Here is a 20,484-nt window from a genome sequence, read left to right as displayed (position 1 = left end):
CCTCTCCCACTCTTGTCTGTGTCAGTTCATTTTGTGAACTTGTTTTGTCGTCGTCCCGTTCCCTGCTTCCTAGTGTCATTTGTGTGCTTTACGCAACGTTTTCAAGTGAAAACAGAACGCTTTCGTTGCATTTTGGGTGTCTGTTTACATGCCTTGGAGCCACGGAAAATGCAACTTTTTAGAGACTCTGAAGTGGAGCTTTTTGAAAATGCTCTGACTCAGTCTCTGTGTAAACAGTGGAAAATGCAACAATTGGGAAACACACAAGCACGAATAGATTGGTACAGATCTGAACACCAGACGGGAAGTTGACTATTTTGAAAATTTGGGCCCAAATTGAAAAATTTTGAAGCGCAAACTCATCCTAGCAAGTAATTCCAGTTTACCTCACATTTGTTTCTGTGGATAGAAAAGGTAAAAAAAAACAGCCCAGCAAAACATTATGGTGACGGTACACCATGCAGAGACAAAAACAAAATTTTAAATATAAAATATAGATTTTTTCACACCTTCAAAAAATGTGTACGCATGGTGCGTACAGGATTCCGGCTGGCGGCGCCACTGACTCTCACTTACAGTGCCATCTGACGGCATGGCCGTGGCCACGCTTGCCATGGAACAGAAGGTGCAATGTAAATGGCCTGAACTTGTTCAGATGGGCCTCAAACTTGACACATCGCACCAGAGTCCTCCCCTCATCACGGCCATATCACAATGACGACAATCAGTTATGGCGCCACTTGCTGGAAAAAGGAAGTGGATTGTAAATAACCTGAATGTGCTCTGTTCTGCCTGAATCTTCACACATTCCATCACATGACTCTCAGTCATAGCTCCACTTGAGGGTATGGACGTGGCTATGCCATAAACCTTAGTATTCACCATCAAACAGGAAGTGAACTGTTAATACTCTCAACATCCTTTGATTGGCCTCAAACTTTACTCGTTGCTTTAGAGTCCAGATCTGATCATATGACAATAACAACCATCGGCCATGGCGCCACTTGCTAGAAACAAGAATTAGGCCATACATGCTCTGATCTGGCTCAAATGTTACATGTTGCATGAGAGTCCAGATCTGCTCACAGCCATTTGACGATTACAACCATCGGCCATAGCGCCATTTGCTGGAGACAGGAAGTACGGTCTACATAACATATCCAGGCTCCGACTGAACCCAAATTTCACCTTTCACCAGATGACTAACAGTTCCGCAAGTAGCGAGGACCAATTCAAGGCTGACTGCAGCTTTAATGTTTATAGCAACTGAAAGTTTATACCAACTCATGGCCCAGCAGGAAAACTTCACAAATGTCAGTGTTTCTAACATTTGTGTATAAATGGACATTGTTTTCAAAACGTTGCCCTAAAACTTTCCTGAAACAAAATTGCAAAAATAATGCGTTTTCACAGTTGTGTAAAAAGGGTCTAAAGGCTTTTCTGATGAAGACGAGGAACACTGTCTTAACATGTCAAAGGTTCATGGTCAAACCCTACTTGCTTGAAGAGGAGAAAGGAAAATAAAAAAATACAAGTATAATGAACTCCACTGAGCCAAATCCCAATAAAACCCTATTGCTATGGAATGTTTTCAGTTTTTCATTAGATTTTTTTGTAAGGCCTCATTATGACTGAATATATTTAGGAGGAGGAGAGAGGAGTCAGTCCTCCAACTTTTAACTTTGAGCGGCTGTTCCAGCAGCAGACGCTAGGAGCTGTCCGCGGTGCTGAAAGCCTCGCTCGGCTTCCTCTTTCTCTCCATGTGTCCACAGCTCACACAGACAAGGAATCCGCTTACGGAGCCTCCAAATTAAAAAAAAAAAAAAAGAAAAAGAAAAGGACCTCCGCGTTTCACTTGATTATTCTCGACCGTCTTCACTCCGAGAGAATTCTTGAGGAAGTCATAGAGACCGAGCCGCTCGCCTCCGTTCACGTTCCCGACGATCAGACCCTCGCTTTGCTCGCTTTTTGTTGTTTTTCTCCGCTGGAAGTATTTTTTTTTCCCCCGCTTCCTCAATATATTTTTGCAACCGAAGGGACGTGCACGGTAGCGACGTGGACAGCGACCTCGACTTTGGGGAGACATGTGCTTGAGACGAGAGCGGCAATTTGAGAGCCTCTTCGCGGTTTTGGTTGTCGCTGCAGCCGCCGTGGCTCAAATACACGGACAAGGTGAGGAACTTGCATGCACTTTTGTGCAAATCACAGTTCGTTCTCCGTGCGAGACGGATGGCAATTTGTCAAATCTACAAGTGGTGTTAATTTGATACATCGACACACATGATTCGTTATTTCTGTGTAAAGTTGTCAAGTTGCTGATCCTAATCTGACAAGCAAAATATCTGTATATTTGCACTAAGTTGCAGACTTTTATTTTTTTTTGTTTAAATCCACACAATTTTTTTTAATTTTTGTTGTTACTTTAACTACATGGACAAAATATAATTAGAAGGACAACAAACGAGAAATCCACGTGGTTCCATTTTGTCCACGGGGGATGTCTAATGAGAGGTTGCCACAGGATGAAATGTGTTTAACATTCAGTCAATTACATGACAACCTACTGACAACTTCCACAAAATGCTTTACGTTGTTTTTAATGCACACGCACACACACACGCGCGCGCGCACGCACAACAATGTGAAAACAACCTCTGGGGAGGAGAGAACTTAATAAGACATCCACAAACTATAATGAACCCAACTCAACCTGATGTGATCAATGTTCTTGCGGGGTGGTTAGATGGTTATTTGTTCACTGAAACCCGGAGCAAACAGTCAGGAAGTGACTTGTTTGGGCACCGAGGTCTGTGTGACAGCCGGTGCTCGGTAATAAGACTCTAATCCTCGGGAATTGCTGAAGATTATTGACCAAGCTGTTTGACACAGTTGAGTGCTTGTGGGAAGCGGCAACGGATTCATGCACAGTGGCCTTGTCCTAATTATTTCTCTGGTGTGCGTCTGCCCTCTCTTCATCATTATAACTACGCTTTCTGTCGGAATATCTGTGTTTCGGGCCGGTCTACAGTTTTGCAATCACCCCTATGTGGAGGTGATATTTATCTCTTTTTTGTCAAGTTTCCCCCAAAGTAGTGCAGAGTGATCAGTATGCAGGGTATGACTAATGCCTCGTAAAAGTCTTGGAAAAATAAATAAATTTGATAAACACAATATACACCTGAAGATATTCTGTTGGAGCAGGATCTCTTAAGACAGTACAGTTGACGCATGCAGTCACTTCCAGTTAGTGAGGCTTGTAGTATAAAGTGAAATAGATGCAAGTAAACTCAACAAATGTCCTCATCTTTTTTGATGAAGCCTGTTATGGAAGCTGTCCATTCCACGTTAAAATTGAACGGATTTATGAGGAAAAAGTGATTACTAAACAATGTAATATGTATGAAGATGAATTTTTATTGCCTGGGCTGGTTTAGTCATTATATGCAAGCCCATTGAAGACCGAGATGCAATTCTGCACCGGTGGCTGCAACAATATTTTTCACCATCAACAAAACAGCTACTGATTGAATATCTAATAGAGGAGAGGTGCTGCGTTATTACAGTATTGGAATTTCCAACCTTATAGAAGTGAAGTTCAAATCATGTTACTTGTGCTGCAGCCTGATCCACTCAGAGGATATTTTTTTATTGTTTCAATGTTAATCAACTTGTGCACACACTCAGGGGTGATTGGGGGGGGGGGGCAGTTGTGTGCAGAGAAGTGTACATTTTCGGTGTTTTCACTGGCACAATTGCAGAAATCCCCCAGAACACACCTGCCTCGTTCACTCACTGCTTGAAACTCTTGGGAGAGAGGGGAAAAATGCACAGTGCATTATTTTTCAGAGCAAAATGAAATTTACCAGTTTCCATGAGAGAATTTCTTTGCTGTTGCTTAGCCAGCAAATGGTCCAACCACAGTTCAGCTTCCCAGGCGTTTCAGCTTGTAGTTCTTGGAAGTGTGATGATTTGTCATTATCGAAAGACTTAGACTTAGTCAAAAAAATTAAAGATGTGGTTAAAAAGTGGGTTAAACCTTTTATTGGCATTACTTGTTTTTTTTTGTTTTTTTTTTACTTTTTAGAAATCAGTCTGTTGCTTAGCAGGGAACACAAACAGTCATCCATCTCTTTCATGGCAAGGTTTCAGGAACTCTGTGTGCGTGTGTGTGTGTCAGTTTATAGTTCCAGAAATGAATTATATCTAGTACCAATGAGCCAAATGCTTTTATTATTAAGCACAAAATTGTTTCTTAACCGCTGGGTCATTTGCATATTTTTCTCTTTATGCGTTAATTTGCATTGCCCCTCGCTCTCTCAATTTGCATTGGCACGTCAGGCAATGTTTGTGATTTTACAATTTATTTAACCCCCAAACACAGTGTCTGACAGTCTTCATTATCTTACTTTTCCTATGTATATTGTGATTTCTTTAAAACATTCAGTCTCCTCAGCATCCTTTACACTTTCTGATGATCAAGATGTAAACTGTTCACTATTCATGAGTGTGGATAACCTGTGCGAGAACAGCGCACTGTTATAAAAAGATTTCCTTTTTTTGTTTTGTTTACTTCAGCTCTTCATGCTTGCATGCACCTCATGCGATTGTGATTACAAAGCTGCATGCTGAAAGAGGAAAGACTGATACATTATGATAATGTGGATATTTTAATGTGCTGGCTTTTGAATAATGTTATTTCACAGTCATTCAAAACTTCAAATTTATAACCGAATACATGAGGATAACTTACCTTGAATAGGAATGAGCGTAGTAAATAATCTTACCCAGTAAATTAATTTCTCAAGCTGCTTATTCTTTTATTAATTTTTTTTGAAATCACATTATTAAGAAGGATGGTTGCAGGGGCATAAGAGGGGACTTTAAAATTCTGCTCAGCACTTCTCAGCAATTTATGTTTCACTTTAAATACAAAAACAACAAGACAAATTAATCGTATTGCCCCGAAACATGTCCTGTGCTTTTTATGTCTTTGAGTCTTTTACTTATGTTCAGCGGAAATGAGAGCAAGACTCAGAAGGTCCGTGTTGAGTTTGCACAGCTTCCCCTTCACCTTCACCTTTACATTGACATAGTTCAAACAATGACAAGTTAAATAATACATGACTATAAAGACATCTTATTTCATCTTGTATGCTTTTTTAAACACTTATAATTATCCTATTCAGTAAGGTTATATTGAAATAAAAACAAACAACGTAATTAAACCAATAAATAGAATAAATTAGTGGACAAAAAATGTTTTTTTACACACCACAGCAAAGCATTCATAAGACAAATGTGAAGCTTATAATTATTATCCCAGTGCTTTATTCAGAAACTTTGATATACAACAATAAAGGGAAAACCTGAACCTCCCCTACATTAAATAAATTCCATTTAAGCGCCTATATAATGAATGTAATATAAAGTAGCTCTTAGTATTTTTACTGCATTGGAACAAGTCACAAGTGACAACAAATCCGTCTAGATATTTCTAATCAACATTTTATGCTTAATCTGCACTTGTGCATGAGTATAACAAGAGATTTTTTTGTGTTTGATGAGGCACCTGAAGTTATCTTGATGCGTACACGTTATCCCTGCCTGTCAACAATAGTCTGTTGTTATCTGGGGAAACGTGGTTTTATGTTTCCTAAATTATCTTGATTTAATTACATTTTATTGAGCTTCAATGGCATGCTGTGAATTGTTGTAATATCATCCACAACCTGGGTGCCATTTGTGAATAAACCAGACGCGGGGGAATGTTTTTGATGCGGACGTGTGTGGTGGGGGGGGGGGGGAGGTAAGTTAAGATAAAAGTTGCAGACTTTTATATGTATTCTTATCGCCACTCATTGTAAACTGTTCTTCTTGCTACTTTAACTGCATAGACAACTCAATTTTTTAATTAAACGCAACTCAGCGTGAGACTCAGTCTGTGCCCTGTGTGATCTTTGAGAATGTTGCATGAATTTCGTTCTCTGTTTGTAGGAGTTGGCAGCCCCGTTTTAATTCATTTTAATTATTTCATGTGTTTCCTCCAGTCTGCTGGAGAAGCACCTTTACTCACCAAGAGGGAGATTGATTAACCCCTCCCCACCCGGCAACTTTCAGCTATGTAAAGTTTTCAGTGTTGGGAGATATGGCCTCGCACATAAGCTTGATGGGATGAATGTCTGAGGAATTTAAAAGGCCAGTCTTTGCCTTGTTTTCAAATCATTCCTGATTTTCTTTCTTTCTTTTCTTTTTTTCGGGGTTTCTCTCAGCAGCTCAAAGCCACCGCAGCCATGAAGGAGTATATAAATGGTCCGCCATTAGGTAGCAACATCCACATGAATGACCGAAGCATCACATTGCCTCTCACATAAGTGCACCATGCTGCTATTTTTCTTACAGGTAAACAAAACTAAACTAGCAAGCCATCCAAATGTTATGGGGAAAAAAAAAAAAAAAAAAAAGTCTTCTCAGTTGGCCAGCGTTGCTCCGTAATCCAGCTCATTGTTTGCACTTTCAGCATTGATGAGAGGCCCGTATGATCTGCTAAGCTTTTAGCCAGTGTCACAGTCCTCAGATGTTCTTTGGGCCAGGCTTTACTCTACACATTCATCAGTATCCCTTGGGTGCCTGTAAACCTGCAGCCATTTTACTGCTTGCTGTGTCTTGAGTCACCCTTTGTAAGCTATTCGCAACAACATACCAGGAAAAAAAAAGAAAACACACACACACACACACACACAAAACCTGTTGTATTAGAGATGCTCTGACATTGTTGTCTGGCCATCACAATTATGGCCCTTGTCAAAGTCACTCACATCTTTATGCTTGGCCCGTTTCGTTTGCTTCCAATACAACAGCTGCTGACAGCTCACTCACCGGCTAACATATATCACCCGTTTGTCCGATATGATCACTTCTTCCGTCAGTATTTCAATATTGTATCTGCACAGACTGAGTTCCTGATTGGAATATTGTCTTAAGAAATTAACCACAATTTAGCATCCAGTTTATGTGGACTTAATATTATAAGATGTGCATAGTCAAATCCTGTCAGTGACTGACTACACAGTCAAAAAAAAAAAGGCATATTGTAGCTATTCTTTTGTATTGACACCTGTTACCACAATGGTAGCAGGAAGCGCCATTCACTTCAAACAAGCATTTTTGTGTGCTCATTCAACTCGGTAGTAATTCCCCCTGTTAGTCACACAAATGTTACAGGATTCAGAACTTGATTTTTGTATTCTAAGGTTGGGGCTGTTCAACGTTCACAAATGTTCATGAAATTTACCAGGATCATGGGGATAAGGCAGGATGAATTCTGCCTTTTGGGGAGGCTGCCGCTTTGAGCGGTGTGCGGGAAAAATCGGAACATCCTATAATTCCAAGGGAGGAAACAGAAATCATTCAACACCTGTTTGTTGGATTGCCAGTTATTAACTTCATCAAGGGCTATTCAGCATCTGTGTGCTGTCATAATTAGTTTAACTTTCCCAAGGCCTGTCAATGGTAAATGAGAGTCATTATGCCAGAATGCCCCTCTTCAAGGCTTGGCGCCTGCCTGCCTCAGCCCCTCTCTGTGCCTGTCTCGGTCTCTTTCACTGCCTCCTAGGTGGAGCTCACAGCTTGGCTGAATGCGAGTCATTTTCAACTCTTCATGTGCAAATGCCTCTCTCGCTCCGTGAGAATGTTCTATGCATCCTAATTTGAGTCATTGCCTCATATATTTTCTTTCACAAAAGTGGGGAGCTTTATTTGTCGAGGGAAAAAAAAAAAAAAAAAGACTATTTTTGCAAGGATCTTTTGGATTTCATCACTGTTTTGCTTAGAATGCCTCTCTAACAGCTGCGTTCACCCTATGGAAAGGAAACTGAATATTTTAGTCCACTGAATCAGGCTGCGCTTGGGCTAAATCTGGAAGATTACACAGTTCAAATAGAAAAACTTAGAAGAATATGAAATGATTGACAACATCTTTTAATACAAAAGTATATTCCAAGCAGGTCTCTAAATGCATCTTGAGATAAAGAGGCTGATTACTTAAGTTTATATGAATAATGTAATAATTATGGTTGTATAAAATTGGTCACAGAATACCAACAGTTTGTGTGTATATCTGAAAACACCCATTCATTCGTGAACATGTACAGTTTCTTTGATATTCTAAGAAAAAAAACAAAACTCTTTAAAATCTGTATTGCAAGCAAACGGAATTATTAATTAATTTCATAACTCAAACTACTTGACCATCAAGCAACTTTAGTGTGGTGACATGAATAGTCACTATATTCAAGGCTTTTAGATCAACTTACATTGAGCTTTTTGTGTCGACTTGATAAAGAGCATTTAGCTCATACTTGTATTTGAATATATATACTAATAACTCTCTGTCTCTCCCTCTCTCTCTCTCTCGCTCTCTTTATTTATATATATATATATATGCACAACACAGTCTGTAAGAAGCCACTGGCTGTTTTTCCTGATAGCATTTCACATTCTCTTTGTTTAATCAGTTTGACAGTTTGGATGGACCTGAAATGGCTTTCCTGCATTTAGATAATTATGTGAGAGGTTTTTCCAACAGCCTTTGTGTTTTGTCTCAACACAATCATCCCTTCAGAGATTTAAAGTAACAGCTTTACAATGAAATTGTCAACATGTATTCTCGGCACAGGAGAGACATTTTCTCAGGAGCAGACGCTTTGAGACGCCTTGCCCACAGTATTTCCCTCTCAAAGTGGGCGGCAGGGGGTTTAACTTCCATCGGGGCGGGCACATGGCACTGAAAAAGTGGCTAATTTGAATTGGGAGGGGCCATCCACATTTAATTTATATCAAGTGAAGAGAAGCCCTGTAGCAAAACTCCAAATGAAGAGATGTCTACCACTTTGTCAAGGCACTACATTGCAGGCTTACTTTATACCTGTTTTGCCTTTGGCCTTGTGCCTTATCGATCCCACCAGTCGTCGACTGGAAAAAAAAATAAATAAAAAGGAAGTCAGCAGTGCTAGCCTCCCTCAGGCCAAGCCTCCTTTCCGCACCTTTTACGCTCTGCCTGGCCGTGTACACACCTCCCTAATCAGGACTGGCGTATTTTGCGGCTGCAGTGGGGATGGCTCTCTGAAACGATTAGGCCTAGGGACAGCTCCAGCTCTCTTCCCCTCTTCTCCACGCCAGATCCCATCTAGAAAGCATTTCATCTGTGGCACTGGAAAGGCTTATGTAGGGTCGGAGAGTGCTATGTGGAAAGCAGCAGGTAATAGGCTGTGTAATGTGTTTGGGGGAGTAGTTTTAGTATTCACAGTTAGTGCTGACCTCTGGCAGGCTGAGCCACCCCCACAGTAATTTCCTCTGAAAAGATGTAATTGAATTCATCAGGATGAGTAAACATATTATAAGTAGCAGGGAGAGATAACAATGTTGTGGATAGATCAAGGAAGGGGATAGTCGTTCTACGAGTAATTGAAAATAGTCAAAGACAAACACAAGCAGTCAAAGTGCGCAGGGCAGTGGGGAGGGTTACTGCTTTTAACTTTGTTCACTTTTACTTTTACATGTCTTCCACTTTGTCTATGGATGAATTTAAAAACGTCTCTAAAGGGTTTTTGCGCACCAAAGATATTTTTCACTTTGAGACCTGGCCTGGCTACAATTAAGTTTCAGATCTCGGCCATGCATACGACTCCCATTACTTTGTTAAGCTGACGTCCAAACAATACAGGCACATCGTAGAAAACTACTATATGACCGTAACATTTGTTCTCTCTGGTGAGATATATTGAAGTCATGTCCCACAGGACCTTGTGTATAATTCAGAGGTTCTCACATCGACCACCATCTTCAAAATATCGAACATTGTCAGTCCGAGCTACTGCCGGGTGGTCAGGCAATTGTCTGTCAGTTACAACGCTGGCATCTGCCTTCGCTTCTCCCCTGGTGATGGAGAGCCAGCTCATTGTGGCCATTCTCATCTGTCAGAGCGGCGAGCGGCCTTAAAAAAGAATACTCGCCCTTAAGAATGGATTACTTAGTGGGGAACAGCAGCAGCTCTGTTGGACCACATCATTGATTGCTGGGCTATAGCTTTTAGTGGTAAAAGCTGGTCTGTGCATTTCTGACATTTCTTTCAGATGCTGTGTGAAATAGAGGGTGAAGCAATGTTTAGCAGCTTCACGCGAGGGGAGGAAAAGCCTTGTCGACCAAACAATACCTGTCAGATATGCGAAGTATTCAGCTCTTTAATTTCTGTGCGAGTTTGTTTGTCAGACTGCAAGACAAAGAAGGCGTGACATCTAAAACATCTCAAGTAGCTTCTTGTGAATATCTGAATAGAAACCCTTGTCTTTCCAAAGACGGGTCAGCTGATTTTTCTCTCCCTCGACGTGGTGAAATGGTTTTACCATCAAATGGAAAGCCACTAAAATCAAGACAAATTTGTTCTTTTCAAATTCTTGCCAACGTCCACAATAATATTGCATCAACATTCTGAAAATCCTTTTGAGCTGGGTTTGTGTTTGAACTGATTTCCGCGCGTTGGCAGGCTAACAAACATTGCGAACAAGGTAAATGTAACCGTTGGTATACGGGAATGGTCATATTAATGTTGGTCCTTTGCCCTGAAATTATGTCGATGATTGAATCAGCCTGCTGTCAAGTGGAAAGCACAAGCATTTGAAGGATTTTTCGTTTTTATTTACGTCTCTGAATGTATCTTCAAAGGATAGCTAAGCAACGATAGAAAGCAGAGACAGCCTTGCCCTGCTGAAGAGGTCAACAAATGTAACCTTCCTCAATTGCCTCATAAACTATGTTGCAGGAGATTTCGTTTTAATTAAATATTTGCTGCACTGAGGAATAATTTGTGCAACTTTAACATTTTAGTCTTAAATATTAGAGCTGTATTTGCATTGAATAGGTGCATTTAATTACAAATTTCTGCAATATTTGTTTACTTTTTCTGAAACAACAAATCGAACACATTTCTGCAAATGACAGCTCACTCCATATTTTTCAAACTTGAAATCATTATGAGGTTTTATAACTGCCTCAGAGTTACACACGCACGCAGAAGCGAGATTATTCTTTGATTTATGCAGGCGGCACTTGTACAGTAACAACGTGTGTAACATTTCATCGTTACATTTGTTGTTTCTGTTCCAGGAGCGAATGTGAGTTTATCATCACATGGAAAAATCCCTGTTTGACTTCTGCCTTAACCTCCGCCTCAGCAGCTTGGGGGAGGTGCATATATTCAGCCCATGAAGCCTGCCTGTGTATACTTTGTGGGATTAACTCTGAATTATAAAGGCAAACAGTGAAATGGAATTCTGACAGTGAGGGATCATCCTCACAAAGACCGGACAAGGCCTTTTTACATGGTGTGTACTCGGAAATACCAGAGTGCTCGAGATGTGATTAGATACAAACTGTCGAGGTTTCCGAAGGGGTCAAAATCACTAAATGAGACTGGAGCCATATGGTAAATGAACTCCAATGCTTCTACAGAATGATTCAAGCACTTTGTTTTGTTTGTGAGAATTTAAAAAAACAGGTTCAAAACCCTGCACAGCTAAAATGTTTTTTTTTTTTTTTATCCTAGATGACGTTTAATTTGAAACAGGAAGTGACAGAATTCAGCAGGATAGTTTAAAAAAAAAAAAAAAGGTAACAGGCACACAGTGCAAAAGAAATTAGATAAATATGACAAGGTGACGTTTGTTTTGCAACAATAACCCTTTTCAAGTTGCCATGTCTTTGTTGGATATTTGGAAACGGTGCGAATTTACTATTGCCTGACTAACACAGATATTGGTGTTATTTTTGCTTTGGTATAGTAAAGAGAGCGGGGAAAAAACCAGGCAGAAGATGTTCTTCTAGTGCTGAGAGATCTGTGAAGCTTTTGAAAGGAATAATATCTATCCATCTTGTAGACTCACATATGAATGTCTGTCTGAATATAGGTGGAATAAGGATTGTGCTGCCTCTATCAGGTGGTATGAAGTGCCCGACTGTTCATAGTTTGAAAACACAAAGCCTACAAAAATATATATCATATTTAATATACATTTTTTTTTTCTATTTTTAAGATATTGGGTTATTTACAAACCGCAGTATTCTTTCACCTCCACCAAGAGCTTTATATTCTGAATGGTTGGGTGGTCGGCAGGATATCTCAAAGGCTTGTGCACAGGTTTCAATAAAAATGGCAGGCGAACAGATAATGGGACAAAGAAGAAATTATTTATCTTTCTGTGAAATCTGGATCAAATTCTTATGTGCTCACTGAGTTCTTTCTTCCTGTTAAAGTTAGTTTTAGATTCAAACCCAAGTCATTGTATGTAGATCTCAACGGACTGATTGCACAGAGATGTTTTTCTAAGAATCCTAAAAAAAAAAGAAAACATGTAAAGAAAATGACTCTTACATGTACACATTTTGTTCTGTAAAGTTTTCATTTTACCGGATCATACCTGTGAGACTATCAGTCGAATTTGTTAAATTTTTTCCTGAAAACGTCTTTGGAACAATGTTCTAAATAAATACTTTTGCTTTATTGTTTTTAGAAGATTATTTTACTGGCCTTGATCACAAGAAATTTACTCTCCTGTATGACTTTCATTTCCTAAACAATGGGTCATCCAATCCTGTTTGTGACTAACACAAAACATTGATCATATTCATTAAGTAATCAGCATTTACAGCTGATCAAGTGCATGAATAGACAAATATGTTGTGTTTTGGTAATCGTCACATGGATCTTGATGTTGTCAATAATGCACTCGCGAAAGGAAACCATGAGATGACATAACAGTTTATAAGAACAAAGTAATACCTTTTAATGCTCATTTTAGTTGTAAAAATAAAATATATGTCATCCAACTTCTCTTTCGGAGACCCACACGGAAAGTTTGAGAACACTCTTGTAAATAGCATTACAGGTAATACGTAAGCAAATTGCATACTGCATCTACACATCCTGCAACCCATCACCCATGGTTGTTTTGAAACCTTTTCCATCGTTAGACTATTTTGATGTCCTCTTCAGTGGGGCGGACTCTCAGTCTATTAACCACATTAGCGCACATCACACAGTCCAATTAAATGTGTGGGAACACGGAAACAGTGGGGCCCTGTGAGAAAACATCCATGTAAAGAGCAAACAGGAAATCTTCAGGAATTCTCTCCAAATGGGAGAATAGTGTCCGAATAAGTGTAGCTACTGGAGCCACAATACCACAGGCAGCAGCAGCAGCAAAAAGAATTCTTTATGTTGTTCATACAGAAGCTATACTCTTTTCAACTATTCTGCCATGTGTAGAAACAAATACTTGAGCCACTATGTGTGGTGTAAGGCATGTGAAATGACTCCCTGCACTCAAAAACTAAGGTGGCTGTTAAAGGATAAACAATAACACAGCCGTATTAACTTTTGAATTATGTCCGTTTACTGGCAGACTTGATTTCTCAGCCTCTCTGGGATTTATTTTATTCCCTTATCAAATGGTTCTCGCTGACCTTTTGGAGATTGGGGGGGGGGGGGGGGGGGAGGAAAAAAAGAAACATGAATTTGACTTGTGCCTGCTTGTCTAGACTCTAAGTCAGATGTTTCACATGTGGTTATGCCCGTTCACCAGAACATTTTGACCCACTTAATGTGGTGTTTCGCTCCTCTTCATCCATGATTCAGTATTAATGATGTAAGCATATGTGCGATTGGGCCTGGAGGGTGAAATCACTCGGCTGCTTTGTGAAATCAGAACTGCAGCACGCAGACCTCGAGCGGGAGACTGAGGGAGCGAAGCAGATATGACAGAAGCGGTTACTGTAAACATGGAGGGAAAGAAACCCTTGAAAACCTGGAAAAATTGACAAGCAGGCAACAGGTAACAGCGGGAATCAAATAGACGGCAAGACAGCAAGTCAACTGCAAAAAGAAACAGGTCAGAGAAAAGGGAAAAGTGAGGCGGTTCAGCTGTGAGACGGGCAGCAGGACATAGAGGACGATAATGGGAGGAGTCGCAGGCGTGGAGGTCAGGGCGAGGAGGGTAAGGACACCTGGTGGACAGGTGAGGAAAAGGCTTCTTTCAAAAGAGCTGTCACTCATGTCCTATTTCAACCCATCAAAAGGAAACGACTGAATGGAGCAGTTTATCATGCTGTTTTACTGATTCTGGCTTCTTTTACAGTGTGTCACCATAACTAGCGCAATTACATTACACGTTTACACAACTCAGTCACATTTACTGAAATTACTGAACGTTCAGTAACCAATAAATGAGCTGCAGAGATGCTGTCTCTCTTTCCAGCTGCTTATATTCACCTTAATCATGTAATCATGTAATACTTTTTTTTATCAACCATTCAAACACTCATCTCAGGTGTGTGAGCCTTATTATTATTATTATTATTATTATTATTATTATTATTTATTATTATTATTAAAGGAGGGTAAAGATAAAATGTAACTCCAGAGGATCTAATTTAGATTTAATTCTTATTTGCTGTAATTACTGAAGCAACTCCACTACTCGTTAAAGAGGTAACTAGTAGCTGCACACAAGCACTAGTCTTCTTTTTGATGATTACGATCATTTATGTTGTTGTGGGATAGTGGTGTGGTGGTTATCTCTCTTGTGGTACAGTGAGAAGTTCCTGGTTCCAGTGCAGGTTGGCCGTAGTCAGAGTCTTTAGAGTCAGAGCTCATGTGACGTGCACCTCTGTGAGTAGTCCACAATAAATTAAAAACACTGCATAATAATACAACATGGAGCTCTATGAGACAGTTTTGTGCAGAAGGCTGACCGCAGTAAAACAGAAGACAATTTGTGGTAAATTGGCCAAAAATAGGATGTTATTTCCAAAGATTTGTACCAGGATGCTTTCCTTATTCTTTATTCTTTTCTTCTTTTTTTTTTGCAATGTGGTTTTCATCGATATTCTGTTGTGTGATTATCTAAGCTTCTCTATGTTTTTCACTGTCAGAGTATATCTTTGGATCCTAAATTCCATATATAATCTCATGTAATTTGCTTTGTACATTGTGTACATTTTAATTTATTTTACATCTAATATTTCATTAATTGTGAAGCGCTGTGATTTCCTTATATTTTTGTGCCGAGGGATTAAAAAAAGGGAAGAATTTCCATTAGAACTTGTAGCTCTCCAATTTCTACATACATGCATGCATTTGCGGTCAATTGAGTGTGTTTTATCTATGATGGACTGGTGTCCTGTCCAGACTGAAGTCTGCCTTTGCCCATAATCCACTGTCGAAGTTTAATTCTTTAGGAAGCATAAAGATGACAAGAATCTTGGTCCAGCTGGACAAACACTTGAGGTTCGATTCACGAGTGCAGCAGAGACAAAATAAGCCAATTGTATGATTCTAGTCTACTCCACAACCGCATCTCAAAAGAGAAAAACAGATCCTCGCTGCAAGAAGACATTAACCACTTTGTCATGTTGTGCTGCTTATAAATGCACCGCTTTCAAAGAATTGATGACTTCATCCTCATCCATATATTTAGGAATATTGGACAGTTATAAATAACGCTGCTTGCCTGCCTAGGAAAGTGCAATGTGTCTGGCCTTAATGGTCTGTTTATTGTAAATAATACTGACTTTGAGGAGCAGCCTGAGCCAAACCAAAGAAGATTTATTCTTTCTCACAGATGAGCTCTGAGCTGGCCCTCTGTTTTTTTTCCTGCTATTTTCTATCAACATGAGTAGCATCATAAACACAAAATTCAGTCGAGCCTGTTCTGCTGAGCCGAAAAACCGAAGAAGAACAAAAAACAAAAAACAAAAAAATATGTTTATCAACCAAGCAGCTTTGGGGGGAAAAATAAGAAAATATTCAGAAAGATCATCTGGGGGCATCTTATTTTGTGGAGAAAGTGGCCATACTGCTACCAAGCACTCACACCCATCTCCAGTTTTCTCCATTTCCGTGGCTGTACTTTGCATAAAATGTTTCGCTACATCCTGTGTTTTTCATCAGGACAAAAGGAGCTAAGCTGAATTTACAATGTGTGAGGACAGCTGTTGAAATAATGACTGGGTTACACTCTCCCGTACTGTCTGTCTCTTATTATCTCTGCACCCGGGGTGACACTGATTTTCTTTCTTTCTTTTTTTTCCCCCCCTTGCTTCGATTGCATAGGATGCTTTCAAAACAGTTTTTCTTCTTCTCCCTATTGCCAAACTCAGACAAAATAACATCTACGTCGTATAGCACCAAAGTAGCGTATTTCACATTGAGAGGAGTAGAACATCTTCAATGATCTTAGCTGTGAGGGAATATTTTGTGTTTTCACAGCGAGGATTCTGCCTGGGCTCGACTGAGGCAGCAGGTTATAAACAATTTGACAAGGAGGGTGCAAAACTGAGAGCGGAGTTACAGAAACAAAGAGGAAAAAAATAAGGCAAAGTATCTGGGCTCGTCTCCGTTCTATTAGATAGACGACATTAGCTACAGCATTTGATCATGTTTTCATCCGAAGCCATAACAAAACCGTCAGGAGAAATCAAAAATCTCACCCTGAAAACGTTGAAATCTCTGTGTGTTTCATTCAGAGCATGTTAAATGATCCCGACATGACAAATGTCATGTTATTTCATGCCCAGGTGTTCACAATAAGCCGGGCGGTTGGTAAATAGCCTGTCAATGTCAGCGACCAGTCCTGCTTGAAGGTGACATGTTCGTATTTAGTTGAACTTATTATATGTCCCTGTCATAGTAGTTTCATTTGGCGGGTAAACAAATCGGGAGCGTCTTGAAGGTTTTAGCAAAGCTGGGGGGAAAAAAAAAAAAAAAAAAAAAGAAAATCTCATCACAAAGTGCAGCACTTGGCTCCAGTGCAATTACCTTCTGTAAATGAAGCTCAGTCTGTCCTGCGAGTCGCTCACCCTCCGTGCAGGCGGTTTGCACATACACCGTGTCAACAGAGCAGCTCGGGCCTGCGTTTGGAAGGTGCGAGGCTGTTTACCTTTGTTGCTGTGTGGATTGATGAGGTGGCTGAGGCAGAGGCAGGGGCATGATGTGAATAGTTGGAGTATTACTGTGGAAAGAGGTGTTTCCCCCTCGGAGGCGGCTAACTGAGTTTGACAAAGCTGTTTCTGCTGAGAGGCTGTAGGGACGCTCCCTGGCCCCGCTCCAGGAGCTCCTGCTCTGCATGTAGATGCACATTTGAGGTAGTGATGAAAGGTAATGTAGAGACAGGAGGGATGAGGCGGCTCCCAGTAACACAATTTAAGTTGTGTAAGTCAGCCTATAGTGTATTTAATGTTTCACAAGCATATAGGAATACAAGACGCGTGATGAAGCGTGCTATGTTGGATGGTTGAGGGGCTGGGCTTGTGATATTTCCTGAACAAAATCAATTTGTCAAAGCCCAAATTTTAGATTAGATTTAGTTGTTTGTTTGTTTGTTTTTAACATTACTGCACAAACATGAAAAAAATGGAATTTGTAAAAACTGGTCTGATGCAGAGAATGACAATGAAAGAAAGGCATTGAAGTTAAATATCAGAACTGAATAAAAACCCAAGAGAACAACTTCATGCCTTCCAGCTTGTTTGTTGTTGGTTTTTTTTTCTTTAACTTGGTTGTGTTGATTCTACAGTGATAGATTCTCTTTAAATCTGTCTGTTTCTTGTTAGATTATTGATTTCTTCTTCTTTTGGTATTTTGCAATTGCCTGTTTGGACGCCATTGAGGCATCCGTGCAGCTTTTATAGGGGACAAACAACTATGTGATTTTTTTTTTTTTCCTTTCTGCACAGCTCTGACTGCCAAGGAAATTGGATTAAATGTCTGCTGTGATTTTGGAGTCATTTTATTCTCCAGCCTTCCCTTTTATTGCCTGTATGTGAACTTTCTGTCTCAGTATCCGTTGCCATTTGTGCGGGTGTCTCGTGCTCCTCCTCTCCATCCTGGCGTTTTAACCTTGTGAAACTGTGGGAAAGTTATCTACTGACTTGTCCGCATTTACTGCACTGGGCTGTAAATGAAAGCAGAGATAAGAGAGAGCCAGTTGGATTTGTCACCCCGTAAGCCAGCGGGATTTGCGAGTGCGCATTTCATTTCGCGGTGCAATCCGGTCTTGTCCAAACTGATTATGAAGGCAAATATGCAGACAAATTTGAAGATACACGTTCAAACAAACTCTAGAGGGTTGCAAATGTGTGGCTTTTTTTAAACCAATGATTTGCATTTACATGTCACTTTGGGAAAAAGTGGAAGCTTTGCTAAGATTAACTGGTCACACCGATCTCTTAGACAACTCAAAAGTGATTCTTTCAATTGGTAAGTGGAGAGAAAAAGCATCTTGTCATCATAGTTATTGCAAGTACAGCAGTACAAAATTGGTTTACACAAGAACCATAACTCAAACTATTGAACGCCTATATAAAGAAACGTATTATGTTTTACTTGTACGTTATATGCCTATTTCACAATTCTAATTCTCGTCTATAAAATACCACCATGAACTCAAATAGAGTAACCTATAAATGACCCTGTCTTAATAGTTGTGTTAAGGCCCCGTTTTAAGTGAAAATGCAAAACTTTCATTGTGTTCTGGGGTTCTATTTACACGACAAAGGTGCTTTTCAAGGTGTGGTTCGGGATCCCTCGAGGACATCAGCTTAGTTGAGCTCGAGGTAAAAACAGGTAAAAATCTGTTATTCAGGCAGATACCTTTTTGCCCTGATTGTTGTGCTTTACATTTTGACAAGAAAAAGAAATGCATTTGCTTCGTATAAAATTCTTTTTAGGAGCATAATTTTTTATTGCAGCTGTCATGAGACAAAATCTAAGTATAAAATTTGCTTTAGTGCAAAAAAATGTAAAACAGTCGTGGCAGTTGCAGACTATATATAAAGAGAAGCATCCGATATTTTGAATCAAAAGACTTCAACTATCACAACAAGAGGTTTTTATTTTCTGCGAATCCACGGCCAGTAACAGTAATAGCTGCAGAGCTGGGGGGCTGGAGGGCATAATGTGGTTCAAGCGCTCCTCCAGAGCAAAACCTCAAAGAATTCTTACTGCACACCTTATAAACCTCACAAACTAAAACACATTTTGACATTGTGAAAATCCTCTGTCTCAAGAACATATTGTGACCCAAAACAATCCGTCTCCCCCTCCTATTACGGCTTGCTTTTTAAACCTCTAAAACGAAAATTATTGACCAAGACACAGCCTGCCAGACGAAGCACATAGTGTCATATTCACCCTTTTCATTGACTTATGAATAGATCCTCACAATGGAAGTGTTTTAATAGATCCTCAGGGAGAAAAAGATCTGGTTGTTTCCATGGTAATGTGACTGAGGTTCATTCGCTAGCACAGAGTAATCCCATAAAGAAAGTTTACTCCAAATAAAACTAAGAGAGACCACGCCAAAAGTCTTAGTGCTTCGAATGAAACATCAGATTTAGGGTGAAAACAAAGTAGTAATAATAATAATCATAATAATACTGATAAAAATAATGGGTTGCCATATGGTTAAAAGCAAGCCATAAACACAACAGACAGTGCTTCCATTACGCAAATGGATGTGGAAAGGCACTTCAGTATGTTTGCTCTTTGTCTCAGGCCGTCTGAGGATTTGGTGAGCTTGAAGACAAACAGCCCCTTGATCTGAAAGCTCAGAATCACGAAGAAGATACATCAAAGCGCGCTCCCTCTCTCTAAGATGCTTCCGTTAGAGGCGGGAAGATTGAGTGAAGGAAGGGAAGATAAAGGGGGAGAATAGAGGGCAAAGTTGGTGCATGTGTGCCTGTGTACCCAGTGTGTGTAATTAGAGTGGGCTTTTTTTTTTCTTTTTTTTTTCCCGGGGAAATATGTAGGGTGGGAGATATATTGGCTAAGAAGAGCCGCAAAATAAAATCCTCCTATCTAAGTCTCATATCCCCCACGGTCACATGAAGCCTCATCACTCCATCAAGTGCCATAAAAAGACCTGTTAAATGATGTGCGAAAGTTAGGACTTCAAAGAAACTGAAGCTGCTCCTTGAATATTCTAAATGTTTTTCTGTGACGTCTTTGCTCGGAAAGTTTGAATTTGAGTGGATTATTTTGATTTCAAACACAGGTTAAAACTGAGCCAAAAGCAAAGGTTTTTTTTGCTGAAGATAAAGTACATGACCTTGACGAAAAAAAATCTGTCATGAAAATCTCCTTGAAAAACATGTAAAGAAGTTAAACCTGTGTGTGTGTGTGTGTGTGTGTGTGTGTGTGTGTGTGTGTGTGTGTGTGTGTGTGTGTCTCTCTCTTTGTCCTCTGATCGAAGAGCGACCTTGCGTGATTACTATTAGCCGGTTCCAACTCTAGAATCCTGAGACCCTCAATTGGACAGAAGATGGATGACTAGTCTTGCAGGAAAAAAAAGACAGGATGACTAGTTTAATTAAAGTTTTGAAGTGTGCAAAAGTGAACCGTATTTAAATACATGTGTGCACTAATTAATCTTACTG

The 20,484-nt window shown here is 39.9% G+C and overlaps 1 protein-coding gene across 3 annotated transcripts in view; it reads left to right on the top strand.

Moving 5' to 3' along the window:
• Positions 1 to 1,701: 1,701 nt before the first annotated feature.
• Positions 1,702 to 20,484, top strand: part of LOC308122062 (seizure protein 6 homolog) — a gene marked incomplete at its 3' end in the record, with an annotated part of 105,685 nt that continues 86,902 nt past the window's right edge. For 2 of the 3 annotated variants that reach the window (XM_080483684.1, XM_080483682.1), the window contains exon 1: positions 1,755 to 2,172. In XM_080483684.1, the coding sequence (XP_080339810.1) occupies positions 2,085 to 2,172 (88 nt within the window). In that variant the 5' untranslated portion in view covers positions 1,755 to 2,084. Of the gene's footprint in view, positions 2,173 to 20,484 lie in introns of all 3 variants that reach the window. The other variant, XM_080483683.1, reaches the window with a different exon arrangement.

Source organism: Lipophrys pholis (genome assembly GCF_963383615.2).
Source record: "Lipophrys pholis genome assembly, chromosome: 16".
In the NCBI taxonomy this organism is placed as follows: domain Eukaryota; kingdom Metazoa; phylum Chordata; class Actinopteri; order Blenniiformes; family Blenniidae; genus Lipophrys; species Lipophrys pholis.
This window is presented reverse-complemented; position numbering and strand designations above follow the sequence as displayed.